Below are 20,240 nucleotides of genomic sequence, written 5' to 3' on the forward strand. Positions count from 1 at the left end.
AGGCTCCCAGAATCCTCTTCCACTAAAGCCTTGAGCGTCATCTACCCTTCTCCCAGACGCTTCACGCTTCACACCTTGTTAACAAAATAGAGAAAGAGAGAGAGAGAGAGACCCTAAAATACAACACAAGCAATTCAAGTAAACCAAATTATAACTACACCAAACAGAACGGCAGCACCCTTCGGGATACGTAAATAATAGACTTGAGCATCAAAAAACTATTATATTCTGAAAAGGCTGTGAAACAGAAAGACTTTGATAAAATGCAGAATCGGCCTGTCCATTGACACTGGCTACCCTGACTTCAGCCAACCGAGGAATAACTTCTCACGTTGTCTGACAAATGTAATCACATAAGGGAACATTGCCTCCCACAAATCACTACTTTCATCACAAATTTCAGAAATTTGACTGTCATATGCCATGACAACAAACCCCTTGGAAGACAGCAAAACGCAGGGAAACAAAGTTTGTTCAATTGGTCTTTCAACCTTTTATTACAGTACAGTCCTCCAGGTAGGGGCGGGGAGAATAGAGAGAGCATAGGCATACACCTCCAGAAATAAATGAAATGTATTTTTTCTTTTGCCCTCATGGGTTCCGGTACTGAAACTGAAAACAAAAACAGTTAACTAAAATAACAATGAAAAACAATGCCTTTCGGCAACTTAAGCTTTTCAGCTTCTCTCAGCCTATTTGCTTTATTCCTCTTCGTGTGTCTCCATGTTCCAGGCACCTACTAAGAAATCAGAGCAGTTTATATGATAAATAACTAACGGGACTACTCACCTGTGTGCACTTGTTGTTCAGATACTAGGTGTTAAATAACTAACGAGATTCACCTGTGTGCACTTGCTGCTCAGATGCTAGGTGTGGATTTAATTAGTTGCTAGACAACCGTTTTCCAATGGCTTTTAAGTAACAACAACAGAGTAGTTTCATCACCTGTGATATCAGGTATCAGGAATGACTCTGCTAGAGCGGGGCTCCACACTGCCAGCATTCCTTCCATGGTGTTTCTGATGGGCCTGGGTGACCTGGAACAGGGAGAAAATAAATTTGGATGAAAGGTGGGTTCTAATGGAAAAGGGGTTTGGGACGTGGGATAGGAGAGGTGGGGCCTGTGGTTGAGGTTAAGATGTGGGTTGGGAAGGGATGGGGTTCTAAGGGTAAGGGTGACACAAACACCTCTGGGTCATTGTCCAGTCCCATGTCAGATGGGACTGGTAGGGGAGTGGGGGGAAGGTACCTTTGCCTTCAACAGCTCCACGAGGATGGCTCTGTCTGCTGCTTGCACTTCGAAGACGGAATGCACCATCTGTTGCAGGTGTTCTTGCAGACAAAGCAGAGCCTGATGTTGCACTTCCTGTATTTTGTGAGCTGGCTAACCAGCTGTCTGAAGGGGGAAGCCTCCATGGTGGTCAACTATTGGCTGTCTTCCTGGGTTCTATCCTACGCCATGACAATAAACCTCTGGGAAGCCTTGGGATGAGAGAGGGCCAGGGATGTTAGTAGAGTGGGAGAGGGAGGGAGTGGAGAAGGGTGTTGGTTTGCTGTGTATATGGTCGTATATTTTTTAAATATTCACTGCTTTTTTCCTCTACTTACCTTGTCAATCTTCTGTTGGTGATTTGGTGGCTAACTGTAAAAGAAACCAAAGAAAACCAGATTAATTGGGGTATAATTTGTTGGAATTTGCCACTGACATGAGCTTTTAAGAGAAATGTGCTGAAGGCTTAAAAAATTTATAAAGTCATTAATTAATTTATTTACATTTGAGGGTTCATACATAGTGTGCACCAAGTCATTAAAAGCCATTAACATAAAATTTGTAACCCCAGGTCTTTCTCATAACCTAGAAACAGAGTGAAATATTGGCTGGAGTCAATAATGGAGCTGTAATGACTGTGTTGTTGGGCTCTCACTTTGTATCAATCTACTAAAAACTAATGAGTAATAAAAATATTCAATGTAGTGATAAATAAAATAAACTGTGGAATGATAAACACTAACTGAGGCCAGAAGTGGCTCCTGGAGCTGAGTAGCCCTTCTCAGGAAAAACAGGTGGATTTTCTAATGGCTGCACATCAAGGGTCTTGTCAGAAAGGAATTTCTGGAAGCAGTAATTTTGCACGAAAATACATTCTGATGAAACTGAGAATAATATGTCAGCCATTTCCTCACTCTCTTTTGTTATCTACCCATGTCTCCCTGTCTGTCAGCTACAACTACAACCACATACAAGTCATTCTCAAAGACAATGGTGGCAAACAAAGGTGAACTGGATCTCATTGTGGATTTAATGTGTGTTCTGTTTCAAGACAAGATTATCAAGAGAAAAACTAATTGCATTCTGTAAACGCAGGTATTCTGAGTAATAAACTCAGGCAATCTTTTTTTAAGATCACAAGGCACGGTGACCGAGATTTGAACCACAACAAAATAATTACTCCTGTTTGTTTTGAGCTAATAATCATTCAGTGTCTGACATTTGTGTTGTTTAGCCTATTGATCATATTTACACAGCCACTGCTAGCATTCAAAGAGATTCAAAGAGAAAGTGCTTAATTTGAATAAAAAGTCTAAAATTATTTGTCATGCTCTAGCTAACTTGCTCAACATGAGTAAATTAATGTAGAAATTGCTCATAGGGTTTTTTAATATTATTAGTCTGAGTGGAAAAAAATTTGTTTTGATCAGAATGGCAGAATATTATTTGTGGTTTATTTCATCCTGCTAATACTGCTACTAAATTCCACTTCGGTAATAATAAGAGTCATAATAAAATTATGAATGACATACATTTATTGTGTTTTCATTATGAGCTGGGAAATTATGACAAAATATATATTTTTTTATCAGAACCCAAGGGAATTAGAGATTCTGAAAGTCGTTCCAAAGACACAGCATTCCATGGGCTAGCATGACCGCTGTAATGCTTTGACAAGCCATAAGAATAAACGTTGCTGTACTGAGATCTGCCTTGCTAGCTCACTGTGCAACATGTGTATGTATATGCTACAGCGATTGAGCTCGGTTGTGTGTGTGCGTGGGTGGGGGTGGGGGGTTCTTAATGTGTTGTTGAAGGCCCTGTCTCTGACCTCACGGTCCACTACGGTTGATGTCATGTTATTCAACAATGTCAGGAAGCAAGAATAGGAGAGAGAGAGTGAGAGAGAGAAGAGAGAGAGATGGAAAGAGAAAGAGAAAAGAGAAGTAAAAAAACAGAGTGGAGAGAGCAAGAGAGAAATAGAAGAAAGGGAGGGGGGCATGGCATGGCGGTGCTAATTCTTCCATATCTAAGCCGCTTTACAGAAACTCTCTGTCTTCAAACTCCAAGTCATTAAAGGCTAATCCTATCACTATACCTAATCTGTACCCATGGAGCCACAGCCTGTCCAGCCTTCTTGAGAGGGTCTTTTGTGAGTGTCCGAATGGACATGGCCAGGTTTTGGTCAAGAGAACTAGTGGCCCGCTAGGTAACCCTGACACTCCCCCCCCATTCCTTACAGGTTACTAATGAAGAAAAAAAATGAATTTTTTTTTTTCCAAATTCAGGATTTGTTGGCTCCACTTGGCATAGTGCAGTCCATAACAAAGAACAGTTTCTGTACATTCATTAAAACACTCTCAGGTTTTAATTACAAGGGGCTTTCCTTGACACGATGCAAAATATATATAATAAATGAATAATAAAAAATAGAAGGGATTGCAAGGGATTTTCTTTTTCCAAGAAAGAGAAGAAATTTTGGTGGTGTGGAATGGAAGCATTAGAGTGCCTTGTTAAATAACCCTTGGTATTTTAATTCAGAGACAGGGAGGCAGGCTGCAATTTACTCGCCAAAAATCCGTTTTATCTGCAAAAGTGAAGAGACGACTCCGAGATGCTGGTCTTATAGGCAAAGTTTCAAAGAAAAAGCCACTTCTGAAACTGGCAAACAAGAAGAAAAGTTTAAAACGAACAAAAGAACACAAAGATTGGACGATAGATGATTAAAATATAGAATTATGGACGACATCCCGGAGTTGTATTTAGACTGTTGCAGATGAAAATGATGTTTGGCAAGTAATCAATGAAGTTGCCTGTGAGGCGTCTGCTTCTCAAACTTGAGACTCTGATGTAGTTGTTGATTGAAAAGTTTTCTCTAGAAACTTGCCAATCAGCACATTAACATGAATACTTATGGATGAAGTAGCACAGTGTTATTTTAAAAAGTAATAGTAATTTGTGGCATTATCAATGCCTTGGATGTATCAAATAAGTGTACTAAATTGCATGAAATTATAGTGGCATTCTTGCGTACTTATTACATTTAAAATTACACTTTAATTGAATCCCTGGAAAGGATACTAGTATACTTTCACAAAGTCTACTTAAACTTCACTTACCTAACTTGTAGTACACTTATGAAAAGTGCACTTTATTTTAATCCTGGCTAATTATAATATATATAGTATATTTACTGAAAGCAATTGTAAGTGCACTTTTGTACACTTTTAAAAGTATACTTAAAATATGAAAGTATACTTTCAAAAAGGATACTAAAGTACACTTACAGTTAATGAAATGAAAGTATACTTTCAGTACGTATACTATTAGCACTTTGCTTCCATGAAAATGTACTACCATTACTCTTTTCTAACCTCCATTCAGGCTAAAGGCTATCCACTGTAGAGCCCTGTTGCCGTGTTTGATTGATTTGTTCTTTTTGTTTTAATACTTGTATTGCTATTTTGTCTGTAATAATCAATCATGGTTTTATGTATTTCGTTTTAAGTATATGTCTATAAGTATATAAGTGATAGAAATTATCTGCAGAGTGGTGATAGTTAGTTAGTCCAGGTATAGTCTTCAGACCACGGCGGAAGATGGGCAATGAGGGAGTGGTTCATACAAGGCATGTTTATGACATGTAGGGACACATTGTGTCGTGACACAGAGGCTCAGATGAAATTAAACTGCCGTGCGATTTGTCCTAAACTCAGTGGAAATGTACTTTTGTGTTCATTACAGTGGCTTTGATTCATTTGTGACTGAAATGTAAACATTAATATTATGTGACATTTAAAGGAAACACCCGCTCTAATACGATACTGTAAAGACACAGCTTGCTGTGTTGAGATTGAATCCAGGCCAGAGCCACAAACATGGAATTATACAGAGTGGTCATCCGTTTGTCCTCATGTGGCACTGTTATGAAAAATAAATCAGTTCAAAATGGCTTGTTGGACCCATGCATTGCTCGGCTGAGCATGTGGCACTCTTCACAACGATGCCACTGGTACCCATAACAATAAGTGAAATGGAGGGAGTGAAGAAGCCCTTAGAGAAACAGCAGTGATTTATAGGATCGCTTTGAGCCAGGGCTGGACACCACTTATTCAATAAATCACCCTAAAGAAATGATGCTCTCGCTTGCATAGTTTACAGTTCAATTAGGACAGTGAACAGCTTAACCACCCAAGCAAGTGTAGTCGTGTGAAATTGATGTGTATCATCTTCCAACAACTGCACTAAATGAAATTCTTGCAAATATAATACATTAATACTTTATTATTAATAATAACAATAATAATAATAATAATAATAATAATAATAACAATAATAATAATAACAATAGCGTCACGCAGCGATCAGCAGGGTCTAAAGAGCATTGGGTAAATGCGCACAACTGCACTGACCTCTTTGGATTACAGAAATTCTTCAATAACTTTTCATGAGCATACTCCAAAGGCTCAGAATCCTGTGTTTAGTGAACACTGGTCCACTGGCCCCAAAGGAGTTCATTTCGGCTGTGGAATGCAATATTTTACATTATGGAAAACAACATATGAAAGAAATTAAACAACTATGAAAATCTTATTAAGCCCTCTTTACTGAATGTACAGACACTGCATTTGTTTTCTATGCCAGAGAATTCCAGAGTTATGACAAAGTCAAAAATGCACAAAATGTGCCTGACCTGAAGGTGGCACTATACAGCGTAAACAGATTGTGGTCAGAATGCCTCATGGCCACGAGCCAAACACATTTGTGACAGTTTCATCCCATTCGCATACAGCGTTCAGAATTTGCGACTCACTTCCTGTTCATGTGGATTAGCCACAAACTCCGTGAGAGCAGTTTGGCGAAACACTTCGGAGAAGATAAATATTGTGTGCTAAAAGTTTGTAAAAAATCACTAAATTGTGAAAGACCTGATCTGGCCAAAATTCTAAACAGTGCATTCATTGGATTCTGCATCACTCACGGAATCTGCGATAAGAAGATCAGCAGCGATACACAGGGTCCAAGCACACAGCCAATATTACACCACTTAACAAGTGGCCCTTCAGTGCCAAAATCACGCAGTAGACTAAGGGAGTTACCCTGTACCACTGTGCCGTGTTTCATAGGTCTCACTAATGTGATTAGGTCAAAACTGGGGACTACGGATGGTGCGGAATACAAATACCATATTCGGCAACACTCGGATAATGCGTTCTCTCCAAAAGTTTTCTCCTCCCGAATTTGGCCAATATTATTCGGATTCAGATCTTTTTTTCCCACCTCTTTGATGCGATTTGCTCAGGAGTCAGCACCAAGTTTCTCAATTAGACACACACAAACCTACAGAGACACAGCAGGTCAGAGGTTCCCTTAACACTAGACAGGCCAGAGCGACACCATCGGGCTTTGGAGACATTAAATTAAAGCTAAAATTTTAATTACTCAAATGCTGTAAATACCATATCCTCCTCCGTCCACAACTTTTCTAAATATTTTGGCTTAAAATAACTATCTCTTCACCTGCCTCCAACCCCGCATTTGCAAAATGATTGGATAGACTTATTTGTTTTACTGTAATTAAAGCCAAAGGAGGCTATTTGGAGGAAAGTCGTATCTAAGATTATTTTTAAGCAAAACTCATGTTTTTATGTTATAGCAGGTGTATTTGTTTATTTGTGTCTATTTAATAATCTTTTCAAATGAATGTAAGAGTATTTATATGAAAATCTTTTTTTGGTGCTGAATTTTTCTGTTTGAGAAAGTGGAACACAGGGACCCCCATAAATACAGTACCTAAACATTAGCATGGGCACTGCACAAGGTTCTTCATAAATTGTGTGTGTAAAGAACTGACATGGTTTCAGAACTGACTTCGTATGGAGATATTGTAGTTTGCTAATGGAGTGGGGGACAGGGTTCCTCTGGGGACAGGGCAGTATTTACAGAATCAGATACTATTCTTGTACGGTAGGTCTGTAATCAAAGTGGAAACGGTCTGGGTCAGGAGAACTCTGATTCACTCATGCCCGGGGGAATCAGCCTACATTTCACACCAATGCGCGCACTTTAGCCACGGTCCCTTCTGCTGTTCGTTCAGCACAGCATTGATTAGGGTTAGCATGTCTTTCCAACACCCAAATTAATTATCTGTTGTAAAGCTCTGAACCTTAATATGTGTAAAATAGCAAACTGTATCAATTCAGCGCTGTTTTGTTAATATCACACAATTTGTTTAAGAAAACCCTCTCTGGAAACATGGAGGAATCTTTGGCGAGGACTAAATTCTTATTTCAGCGATCGAACTTGAAAAAGATTCTTTGGCTGCGATAGACAGAGACATTGGAACCTGTGAATCTGTATTAAATCAGTCATCACACCTTCATTCCAGAGCGATGAGGACTTCAGTTAAATCTCTGCCCAGGAAATTCTTGCCCTGGTCTTGGCTAGCTCTTCTGAATCATTGAAACTCAGCTTTATTTAACACACACACTGCCCCCCCCCCTCCCATTCTATGTTGAAGAATACATTTAAAACCTGCTGCAGAAAAACATTTTTCTAACCTTACCGGTCTACCTTCAAACTTGTATTTGATTGAATGAAGAAGAGCATGGGAGAACCCTCTGGTGATAAGGATTCCAGATTTACCTCTGGTCAGGTTGTTTGTTGTCAGAGCAGGTGTAGGGATTACTGTATGCTTGTTCTAGAACCAGCCCACTAATTTGAGAATGCATGACCATGTTCTCCCGCTGAGTGCACAGGTGGAATGTGGAAATGGATGCAGATCCCAGGGGACTGACTCCATGACACCTCCCTGGCGTACCCCGGTGCTTGTAGACAGAATGCCAGAATGCCGCAGAGAAGGGGCTCATTAGGGGATGGCCGCGCTTCTCTGCGGCAGACCGGACCCTTCCTGCCTCCTAGCAGAAAATACGGATCTTCACACCTCCATTCTAGCCCCCTCTTTCACTCCCTCGCTCCTTCTCTCAGGTGCTGATCGATTCACAGTCTCAGAGGGAGGTGTGAGACTCGTCCCAGCACTTCATGATTGGCCCACACGCGGTATCACCCCCATACCCCCCACCCCCCCCCCCCCCCCCCCCCCCCCCCCGCCCCCCTGCTCCCTTGGTGCGGATGGGGCAGTTGCCTTCACTTTTCACCTCTGGGCCTCGCCTGCGCTATGCGGTCGAAATGTGCAGGCAAGGCCCGGGAGATGGGATCACACTAATCCCGGGATTTCTTCGCGCTCCTCTGATCCCATTAGCACACCTGAAATAATAGCCCGAGTGACAAATACTGTCGTGAGGCTTTGTGGTTCTATAAAGAGCGGGAGCGGTTTCTCCACCTAGCGCCTTCCCGTGGATTGAACACAAGCAAAAACAACGTATGCTTCCCATATCCTGATCAAATAACTCACACAACACGGAAATTAAGTTATATCTCTTATCGGAGCGGAATACTAACGACTCTAATTTCAAACGGCTGATTAATTCATCCCCCGTTGAGATTTAGCGTTTAAAGCTCAGGGGAATAATAGTTTTTATAAAAGTACGACGCTGTCCGTTGGTGAAAATAAGCAGCACGATACAACAGTATTAATCTTTGAAAAAGGTAAGGCATATTTTTCTCACTAAAATGTAGGCCTACCATTTATCTATCTAAGACAAACTAAATTGCCTACGTAGCTATGTTTTCATTTATATACATGACTTTCTCCTTGAAATCCACTTTCACGAGATTATAGTCTATTATCCAGTGCCGTTCATACATGGAATCTGCGTTCCCAAGTGATTTAGAAATAACATTATAACATTACCCTCCACTTCAGGGCCAACTACAATAATAATAATAATAATAATAATAATCATAATAATAAATAATAATAATAGTGGACATGCTACACATCATCAAAGCTGTAAACTCCTGTAATACAATTCCCATATGCTAGTTACATCTATTACAAACCAACAATTAGCATTCCTCCGTGGAACAGAAAAAAGAAGTCAGTCTGATCAATTCTGTAAAATCATCAAAAGTTGTGTGTATACTGCATGTAGAACAATAAATGTGCAAAGAAGGCATCTATGAACCGACAGTAGTGTACAAAAATGACAAATAATTCAGCTGATAGACCTATAAAACGACATTCGCTTTTATAGACAGTTATACAAGCTAATTATAAATCGTGGGTTTGGCTAAAAAAAAGAAAAGAAAGAAAAACATGTGGCAGTCTAAGCAAGCCTATGCAAATGTACCCATGCTGTTAATAATGACACTATACTGTCTAAATTTTATCTGAAATCTTTCTCGACATTTTTAGGAAAACTTATACGTAAGTAGGCTGCAACTGAAAGTTTGAGGTATGAAACTGGAGCCCATTCTAGCGCTCCAGATAACTGTAGTTTCTCACATTACCAGTAGACGGCGCAAATGATTAAGCAAAAAAAAAAGTGTTTTCAATGGGAGAACTTTCGATCAGCACTTTTGTCAAATTTATATTTACACACGTGGATAGATAATTTCATAGATTACGAATCCGCTTTGTTGCAAACTATCTAAATCCTAACTATCTGACGCGTTTCAGAAAGTAAATTGACGATAATTTATAATTTATTAAATTGTTGCCTACAGTAGCCTATATATTGGACCATGAAAAAACACAATCTTGGATCCTGCAATGAGCTATTAAGAACTTGAAGTTGTGGGAATAAGAAATACTACTGTTGAAGATAATACGAAGATATACCCTGTATGACGTATAATGTATAATCCCTATTCTGTAGACATTATCTTTATATCGTAATATAATGATATTTAGATAATGAAATGAGAACCTCTAAATTCACCCACGTTATAGTAAATTTTAATGCTTGTAAGTAATTTGAAACTGAAAACAAATGATGTAACACCATTTAATCATGTAATAATGTCACAGTCATCTTGTTGATCTATATGTAAATATCGGAGTTCAGAAAGCGTTTTTCTAAGCATGTATTCGATCGACGAATATTTGGAAAGTTACAAACGTATTTGTGACATTAAACGTCTCAAATAACACATCTGAAGATCACGTACATATTTAACTATCATGACCTTTCAATTTAAATATTAAATTTATTTGCGCAAGAATTACATTTTAGTCAAAAAAGTCATGATGGGTAATGCAATACACTGTGTTACTGTAGGCTAAATTCCGCGTATTTCAACAAGTTTAGTCGCAGATCGCTGCAGGGGCTGTAAAATGCGACCCCGGTTTGACTTCTCTGCCGCACTGCCTGTGGTTTTCAATGGGAGCTAACAAAATGGTGCGAGGATAAGAACGGGTTTGAAAAGCAAACATTTTTAAAAAGTTATTTTGACCGAACAATTAATTGAGCGTTCTTACTAGCAACTAGAATTGTTTATTTCTACTGTAGGCTACAACGTAGTTCTGAAGAAGACACCGGGGGCCCAAGTATTACTGCCTCATATATTTAGGCTACTTATGTTGATGTTGTGCTTTGAAAGTGTTAACGACGTTTTACGTCGTTAGGAAACAACTAGGGTTAAAGCCAAGTAATTGAGTAGGCTATATTTGAATAGGCCTTAACAATAATGAACAATATACGAATACAGATATGACACCACTTAGGAAACTAAATAAAAAATAACTCTTTACATGAAGCAAAATGTCTGTTTATTTATTCAACAATTCTAAAATAATAGGAAAAATTAAAGGTTTTGTTTTATACGTCATGCTGCCTGAATTATACTTCAGATCAACACATATCCAATCTATTTACCGTCATACAATGGATATAATTGCATTGCCAATTGAAGTGATGTCAGCTGAGATTTGATTGTCAGAAAGCATTAGTTACTGATTCAATTACGTGACCTATTACAGGGATGATAAAAGTGAAGTGGGAATATGCGTTATGCCGAAATTATTGAATTTATCATCTCTCGTCGCAAGATAAATTTGCTGAACTCCGTATGAAAGCAACACATTAACTGAAGGAGTCAGCGACAGTCTCTGGTCGTTTTGTGGGGCATTATAAAGTCTTTCTATAAATGCTAATAGAAGAATCTTATTTTATCATTCTGCTCTCGTACAGCGTGTCTTAAACCAGGACTTCGGTGCAATCTCGCATTCCTCACGTTACAAGCAGAGCCTACACAAATAAGAAAACGATAGCAGGCTACCCAAGCTGTGTATGTGGAAATATAAATTATTTAAACACCTAGTCTGTACATTTCAGTGCGACACACAAAACAACACATCTTACTTTTTACATATTCTTTTCAAAATATTACATAACAAATATGTCAAATTAGCTAAAAAAGTTACACAGAATATAGCATAGATTAACTGCAAAAACAGACAATGAATGCCACTTACCCCTCAAATCTTCAAATTAAATGCAACGAGTTATGCCATTTATGTGGAACTGTTACAAATTTAGCACAAGCCTCTCTCTCTCGTTATTTCTCCTGGCTTTGCCGTATGCTCCAGACCAATACGCTGGACATGGTTGCGCGATCCCTCAAGCGCATCGCCTGGCGGTTTGGGGGTTTCATATAGTAATTTCATGCCTGTAAATTTAGACGAAAGATCTCACGGAAACTCCACCACGGGGACCGCCGAACGTGTGAACCTTGCATTATCTGATAGGACACTTTGTGGGACAAAACCGTTCTGATCGATGACAGATGCTCAGCAGATAAGCTTCATAGCCTACACCAAGTCACTGAGTGATTTTAGTAAGCTACATATAAAATGACCTGAACTATATGGACCCCGAAGTCAGACCATTTATTGTTGAGGGTCGAATTAATTCAATCCAACAGTCACAAATGAAACGTTTTGCAAATTTGAAACCATGAGAGAAGTTATACTGACTAAACATGCCAGTGTGCTGCTCGATCTTGCACAACCGTTGCGACATTACCGCTTCAATTAAAAACATTTCAACACTCTTTGGTGATATTTAATACTTTTGCACTATGTTGTTTTGGTGTGTATGTTGTGATCGTTAAATTTAAGAGAGTAGTTTACACTGAATAGGCTAAATGAGAGCCGAACAACGCGTACATTATTCCGTCATAATTACCTGTTATGGTTCATGTATCACGCAAAAAATAGCTTTGCCCCAATCTGTTTGATACAAATATTCTATCAATTGCAGCTACTATGAAAAGAATGTTTCGTTGTATGATTAAATAGAATCTTATTGTCGTGATACACAGGGCAAGTCAGAAATAATAACCCGATAAGTACACGGGTTCAATGCATTCACATAAATATATGGGGGATTTATAATTATAATTATTATATTTGCTCTGTTAGAACATTTTACATTTTGTAAATCATTGTCTGTCTGGGTCTTTGACTAGCAGGTTTTTTTTTCCCATTTAGCCTACTTTTTATTTATTCATTTTTACTATACTCCCACTTAGGGCGCAGGTTAATCGATTACCTGATAATTGATAATATTTGCAACCAATTAAAGTTTTGCCACGATGGAAAGCACTTTTATTAGTCACCGCCTCCATACTCCCGTTGTCTTCGGCGACTTGGGCTATCCCATTTCGCGCTAGTACAGGGGGGTTTCAATTGGTGCACTCAGAAAATTGATAGACTACGCTTTTGTGGGCTCAGCTGACTTCGCGTTTTCGATACAGTACTTCCATGCTCTTAGGCTACATAAGAATAGTGAAATAAAAGGTCCACGATCATCCCCACAAAAACGCGTCCAAGACCAATTTAAAGTGGAAATAAAAAAAAATTAATTGTAGAAAATGTATACAAATGTAGTTTCATGTTCTATGAAAGATTATGACGATGCAATAGGGTAATATACCAGTTATCTTGAAATATGAGGACTAAGACATTCCAGTGTAGCCTGTGTCTTTTAAGATGTAGCCTAAATCACTAAAATCAATTCACATGGTTATTTTGACGCCTCCCTTTATTGGCAGACCTTATACAAATAAATACAATACGTGTCAAGGGCTTCAATAAACGATTCCACTGAAATAACACCTCACATACTGTATTTTTGCATTTTCTGAATTAAAGGTACGGGATTGGATAGGCCTACTAAATTGGAAATTCGGTTGGCTACATATTACATATTGAACAAACAGAAAAATTAGCCCTTACAGCCATTCTCGTTGATAAACTTGAAACAAGATAAATGAGAATGATGTGATTAGAATAAAAATCCCATATGCAGAATCCCTATAAAGAGTACCCCGATAGGGCACTGAAGGAGAATCTCTTTCGAATAGTAGCCTACCTCTTAAACGTAAGCGTGCGGACTGTGCAACTAAAGTCGTATTGCAGAACGCAACTGTATATGATATATAGTCCAACAAAGAGACTTAGAGATAAAACAGACGGTTAAATTAATACAGAATACACTCTCATGTTCAGACTAAACGCTGTCCTTGCTTTCCAAGGTTCTCTCACACAGCCAACCCCCCTCCTATGTGAGCAACTTGATGTAGTCCATTGTATTGTGTAAGACACGACCTGTTATGGCCACCACTACTTCCGGGTTTCCGCATTCTGGTCCAGATCAACTCTTCAGCTCCGTTCCACACACACATACACACACATTGTATACACTCGGGCGAGAAGCTTGTAGCATCGATCGTGGCTCCTTTAAGAAAAAAACTAAGACAGAAATATCACTCCACCTCCTCTTGATCTCATTTAGAGGCTAATGCATAAAAAAAATCGCCCAGGAGCCGAGACTGATCAAAGAAACAAGAGCTTGATTTTTTTTGTGTGCATTTGACTATTAACATTTTAAGGCGCCCCGACCAGTGGAAGCGCACGGCGGATCATCATTCATTCAGTAGCCTACTTTGACAACCTCGCTTTTGATTGACAGCTGGAGTGGCAAAAAGCCATGAGACCTACTAGTTTTGTTTGAGGGTCATTTTCATACTGGTTTGGAAAAGAAGATTCTCCTCTCCCAGTCGCTGTCCAGGGGAAAGCGAGGGAGCTATTTGCTGCGCTGTAGCCGAACTTGAGCCGAAGAGGTCTGGCTTGATCCTCCTCTTGAAGGAAACCTAAGGATTTTTAAAATCTCGCATTTGGAATTTGACTCTTTATTTCGCTTCACCCTGGCCTCATAGGGGATATATTTTAGGTTCAAGGAAGACGAGGGAGTAAGTCAGGCCGATGGCGCAAAGGGTACGTATTAAGAAAAGTTTCAGCAACTCAAATGTAGCTGGCTACAACATTGAAACGTGGCTGATGACAGACGCTCACAACTAAAACTTTTCCCTCATTTGAATGGCATGTGAGCCAGCTTCGTAGTACTTGGGTTTTACACTTCTGTCATGACGGCACACACGCTTGTGTATTTGACAACCTAACGCTAGTGAACTTAAACTTCAAATTGTATGATGTGTTTTCTAAATTAATTAAGCTTTTAAATTGGAACACGGTCCGATAAAACCAATGGATTTACATTGCTTACGCTGAACATTTGACGTCTAACTCGTACTTTTTTGATCTGAACTATTCATAATAACATTTGTTATTCTATATTTTTTGTGTTTACGCAATGAATTAATATTTTTTACACTAAAGGGTAATAATAAATCTCAGCACGTTTCAATATTTAATTATTTGTTGTCAGAATGGTAGCTTGAGCTTTTTTGAAATATTTCAGGCTGTTTTCATAAATAACCGACATTAATATCGTTTTGCTGTTGTAATTAGATTTTTTGTGGGTCTAATATTGGTTTATTATTGTTTGAATTATTTGTTTAAATGAACCTTATGCAAAAGAGAAGTACCCGTTGACTTACTAAAGCTTAACTGAGCCATTTGTTTATGAGGGTAGGGTGACCATTACGGGGTAAGGGCATAGATGTGTTAAGTCCCCTTTTCTCACTTTCACTATAATTGCATTGCCACTCAAATATCATTATGAATAATGAATTGCATACGTCGCATAGAATTTTAAAAGATAGGCCAACAAAATACAATTTTCACTTGATGACAAATTACTGTTTATTTTGAATACTGTATTATAACTAATTTGCCTTTGCAGAGTAAGCCCTCATATAGACTTTCTGTGCAAATATAGATAGCCGTATCAATATATTTTTATTTGCAAATTATTATTTATTAATGGTATGATTAAAATTGTTTAGATAAGACGTTCAGCTATTTAACCACTCGAAGTGGTCAACGACAGCCATAGTTCAAGACTTCAAATATATTCATTATAATAAAAAAACGACCTATAATTACCCTAAATTATTTACAATAACAAAGAATAGAAAACATTTTGTTCAGTTGAATGTTTTGCGTACGCATGAGTATCCACAAGAGTTGAGAGTCTTTAAGATTAAGATTAGATGAGATGGAAAAGTGTTATTGCAAGCTATTCGCTGCCTAGTTTGAAAAACAAAACACGTGATCGGTTATTTCAGAACTTGGACGGGATTTTATCAAATCACTCACTAGTGACGATGAGGACCATCTGACAGAAAAAAATCAAAGAATGGGCCTACAAAAAGTATAATGGCAAAAATATTAAATAGTAATATTTATAATAAAATATAATATTCCATCAAAACATATGCATTAATTTAGCAAATACTTTGGTTAACAACTGGTGCGCACGTCGCCACGATAATTCTCTGCTTTTGTGTTGTCATTAAAAAAACAAATTGTCATAGATAATTATTGTAACTGGGACTATGTCCTCTGTTTGTTGTGTGCAGTACGAAGATATACCCCATTATGGCATGGAAGGAGTAGGAATCCCAACAACGATGTATGGGGACCCTCACGCGGCCAGATCCATGCAGGCAGTGCACCTGAATCACGGTCCCCTTCACTCGCACCAGTACCCGCACACAGCTCATACCAACACCATGCCACCTAGCATGGGCTCCTCCGTCAACGATGCTCTTAAAAGAGATAAAGATTCCATTTACGGGTAGGTTTAGGTGCCCAGAGAAAAATTCTTTGTCCTTTGGGTGCAGATACAATACCAAGGCACTCTTAGCGCTGAGGCGCTTTGTGTGTCACATATTCCGGAGGGAGATCCGGGAGAGAGAAAAGTTATTCAGGAGCCGATGCACTTAAAAGCCGTTAGGCGAAAACAGTACTACTCCAGTTGTCGGTTACTTTTTGATCATCAATTAATTTCGATTCATTATCGGACACCTTTTTCCTCATCGTTATTCATTTATATATTTGTTGGGATGTTTTGAGAATATTGTTGTTTATTGTGTAAAAATGGATTAGGTATAACTGGCTACTGATTGTGGCCTGGGAAGTTTGTACATCTTAGGCCATGTTTCTTTGCTAAACTCTAGAACTGTTCAATTTATGAATGCAACCTATTAACATAGCCTACATTAATGTGTACATGATCGTGCAGAAATAACTTAATATATTGCTTAAACGTGCTTATTTACACATTTAACAAGAAGCCAGTTTACTATTTATATATATTATTTTTCATTATTTAAATCCACGAACGCCAGTCCAGTCAGTTATCTGCCCTACTTAATGTGGTAAATCATATTCCAGCCAACAAGTAAAACACAGTAATTCCAAAGGTTTCCAATTAGTGTGTAAAATGTATTATTTTGAAATTATATCATTTGAAACACAATGTTTGTGCTTTAACCAACGCATTTGGTACAGTTGCAGAAATGTTTGTAATGATGTGCATTGTCCCTGTTATATAAACAAATAATAAATCAAGGCTATATCTGAGAGATTTGAACTGGCTTTTGGATGTGAATCATAAAATCCAAGTCTGGCCGTCATGCGAAGCTAATAGCTGTGACTGCTTAGAGTCGCTCTTCTGGAATTCTATATGCGTGTGTCGACAGTCCTAAACATGACATCTTTTGACGGTTTAGCTTTCTGATTTATTAGCAGGTCTTTCTATGAAGTGCACTAGTTTTTCATGGTATACAATGTCGACGCTTTTCGAATACGAAATGAGAGGGGGTGTGCGGAGGAGAGGAATTGCTGCTAAGTAAAGGCCTCTGACGAAGCAAGTCAACTATTTGTTACAAGGTTCTTCAGCGCTGTGAAAGACCAGTAATGAGCCTTGACCGTGGATTGAACTAGCACCGTAACACAGGACCAAAGACTTATTGATCACAGTGTGCCTCTTCTTTGTGACTTTCAGACTCTTTATCTTGAGCACTCAGTGACGGTTACAATTGTATTTTATTCCAGGCACCCCCTCTTCCCTCTTCTAGCTCTGATTTTTGAGAAATGTGAATTAGCAACTTGCACACCCAGAGAACCCGGGGTTGCGGGAGGCGATGTGTGTTCCTCTGAGTCTTTCAACGAAGATATAGCAGTGTTTGCCAAACAGGTCAGAGAATGTTCTGTTACACATAACAGTCTAGCCATTTGTGCTAATTAAGAATTCTTATTAATATTTATTCATAGTGTATAATTGTTTATATTATAACTGTAATTCACACAGGACGAGTATTACATTCCTTACCGCAAGTTCTTTTGAATGTCTAAACAACAGCAAGAGCTACAACAACAACGCAATAATAACAACAACAGTAAAACAATACAGAGTAGATATACTTTTGAATTAGATGACAGGGATTGTAATAATGGGATTATATTTTTGAGACGTTATTTAACTTCGTGATGATCATTTTCTCCTTCAGATTCGGGCAGAAAAACCTTTATTTTCTTCAAATCCAGAGCTCGATAATCTGGTAAGCGTATGCATTGTTTAAATATACATAAGAATACTGGATTGTGAATGAGTCTATATATAAACCGGACTATATGTATTGCAAGCGTGGCAGATCCAAAAACTGCATGCGGTCTGTCCAAAAGTTTATGCCCGATAAATATTCACGAAGTCGGCTTGAAATAAGATTGTTTACTGTAATGATAGCGCATGTTGTCATCACAGATAACCGTCTATAGTGCTACAATTGGAAAGCTGTCATATGGCTTTTAATACTGCTTTTCCACTCAGTGACATGCCTATATGCAAATCATTGCCATCTTGGTTTGCAAGGCCTCCTCTCTCAGTACAGTGTTGAGCTGGTTTTTCAAACCAGTGGTGGAAGACAGACCCCCTCCCAGGCTGTGTGTAATTAAGCTCACACGGTTATTATATCTCATTTAGGTATTTGAAAAAAAAAGTTAGATAACTGTTACATTTTAGAACCATTTCGTGCAAATTTATGGATGCTGCATGTATAATCATTTGGCTGTAATCAGAATGTGCAGTTTAATATTAATTAATACGTTTCATGCTAATAAATTTAACTTTTAATTTTCCAGATGATACAAGCAATTCAAGTATTAAGATTTCATCTGCTGGAGCTGGAGAAGGTAATTTTTCCTCAGTAATAGTGGCCGGTGTTATAGTTCAGACCTGTAGGGTACATTTGCATAAATGTCTTTTTTTCTGGTCTGTTGTAATTAGTGTCAAAATCAATCTTGGCGCCTATTTCTCTTCCGAGTTTAATTACAATTCAAGCTGCTAAAAACAGGATCAGATACCCCATTACCCAGTAATAATCTCACTTTTAATCCCACAATGTGATTTATTGCGGAGAATTTGCGTTTATTGGAAATAACATGTTCTGTATTGAATAACGTGTGAAATTGATTACTTTTAGTATCTGAATAACTGAATTTATAATTGAGTGACATAATGACTCTCGTCGTATTACATCATTTTATTTAAAATCATTTTATATAGTGATGTTTGAAAATTGAAGTTGGGCAAAGAACGAATCACCTCATCGGTATATAGGCTAACTCTGCAGTTTTGGAAACGGAATGAAAATACTTAAAAGGAAAATAAAACTTAAATTGGTGGTATACTTAAACACCCACACGAATACAGTGACAGTAGCCATTATATATAGCCTATATGTTCATAATTATTAGCAGTTCTGGACATTAAGCGTAGGCTAGGGTGTGGGTAATGTCCAGTTTTCTGAATGGACTCCCCGGAAAGGAAAGTGGTAGTGAAATAACTAGACGAAATTAAACAGTTTACCTTAAATGTCACTCAAGCAGGTCGTCCCTCTAACGGTCACACCCGGGGAGCAGATGCATTTAGCATGGGTGTTGAATATGTTGTAGCCCGTGAGTCGTCTTGTCACTGTCAATTTTCTGCGATATCTCTATTTTGCAAGAAAATGAAGTTATCCCAAATTCCGGATAAGATATAGCTATATCTGGCTTTCGAATTGCATTGCAACGAGAATTCAAATATTTGGAAAACGTTCCATGTCAAAGAGAGATCTTGTAGTGACCTTTTTTCATTTTTGTATGTTTTTCATTTCCCTTCGTCTCTCAAGGTACACGAACTTTGTGACAATTTCTGTCATCGGTACATCAGCTGTTTAAAGGGGAAAATGCCCATCGACTTGGTTATTGATGACAGAGAAGGCGGATCAAAATCAGACAGCGAAGAAATCACAAGATCGTCGGGGAATCTTGATCAGGTGTGTGAAATTTCTCTTTTTTGTATAAAATATCTAGGTTATTGAGATTGTCTTCTGGGTCAGTACTCTACCTCCCTGCTATCTGCATGCGATTAAGGCGGTTTTAAATTCCAGCGGAATGAAACATTTGGAATAATGTGTCCATTATTGCTTCATTAAGGTTTGATCCCGGAACCGACCTGGGAAGATTAGCTTGTGAAAGCATCGCCGTAAACTTGACCTGTTTCTTGTCCATTTTAATTTAGTCTTTTCGTTTTTCGCTTCGCTTTTAATAGAAGCTAAATGTTATCTTGTGACATCATTTTAGATCGCTAAATACTCAGAAGGGAAATTTATCTGTGAGCAAATCTCAGAGATGATCTGAGGGACTTGGGAGGGAGAAAGACCGATGTGGATAAGTGCCTGCCTTCTCTGCTGTTGTTCACGGTTCATTTGCTGTCTTGTCAGTACTTTTCTTTAAACATGAGCGCGCACCAGTGCTTATCCGTGGGTTGTT

The 20,240-nt window shown here is 38.4% G+C and overlaps 1 protein-coding gene and 1 long non-coding RNA gene across 3 annotated transcripts in view; one reads left to right on the forward strand and one right to left on the reverse strand.

Annotated features, from left to right (window-relative positions):
* Positions 1–469: 469 nt before the first annotated feature.
* Positions 470–12,039, reverse strand: LOC118218112. The gene is made up of 4 exons (XR_004763361.1): positions 11,649–12,039; positions 1,609–1,642; positions 1,250–1,482; positions 470–1,037 (listed from the first exon to the last, which is right to left on the reverse strand). It is a non-coding gene; the product is annotated as an uncharacterized LOC118218112 (long non-coding RNA).
* Positions 12,040–13,819: 1,780 nt separating this feature from the next.
* The window catches only part of LOC118218110 (homeobox protein Meis1), a 68,674-nt gene continuing 62,253 nt past the window's right edge, over positions 13,820–20,240 (forward strand). For both annotated transcript variants that reach the window (XM_035400526.1, XM_035400527.1), the window contains exons 1-6: positions 13,820–14,453; positions 16,001–16,218; positions 17,481–17,622; positions 17,936–17,986; positions 18,567–18,617; positions 19,598–19,744. In XM_035400526.1, the coding sequence (XP_035256417.1) occupies positions 14,442–14,453; positions 16,001–16,218; positions 17,481–17,622; positions 17,936–17,986; positions 18,567–18,617; positions 19,598–19,744 (621 nt within the window). In that variant the 5' untranslated portion in view covers positions 13,820–14,441. The remainder of the gene's footprint in view (positions 14,454–16,000; positions 16,219–17,480; positions 17,623–17,935; positions 17,987–18,566; positions 18,618–19,597; positions 19,745–20,240) is intronic.

The sequence above is a fragment of the Anguilla anguilla genome, chromosome 18 (genome assembly GCF_013347855.1).
Source record: "Anguilla anguilla isolate fAngAng1 chromosome 18, fAngAng1.pri, whole genome shotgun sequence".
NCBI lineage: Eukaryota > Metazoa > Chordata > Actinopteri > Anguilliformes > Anguillidae > Anguilla > Anguilla anguilla.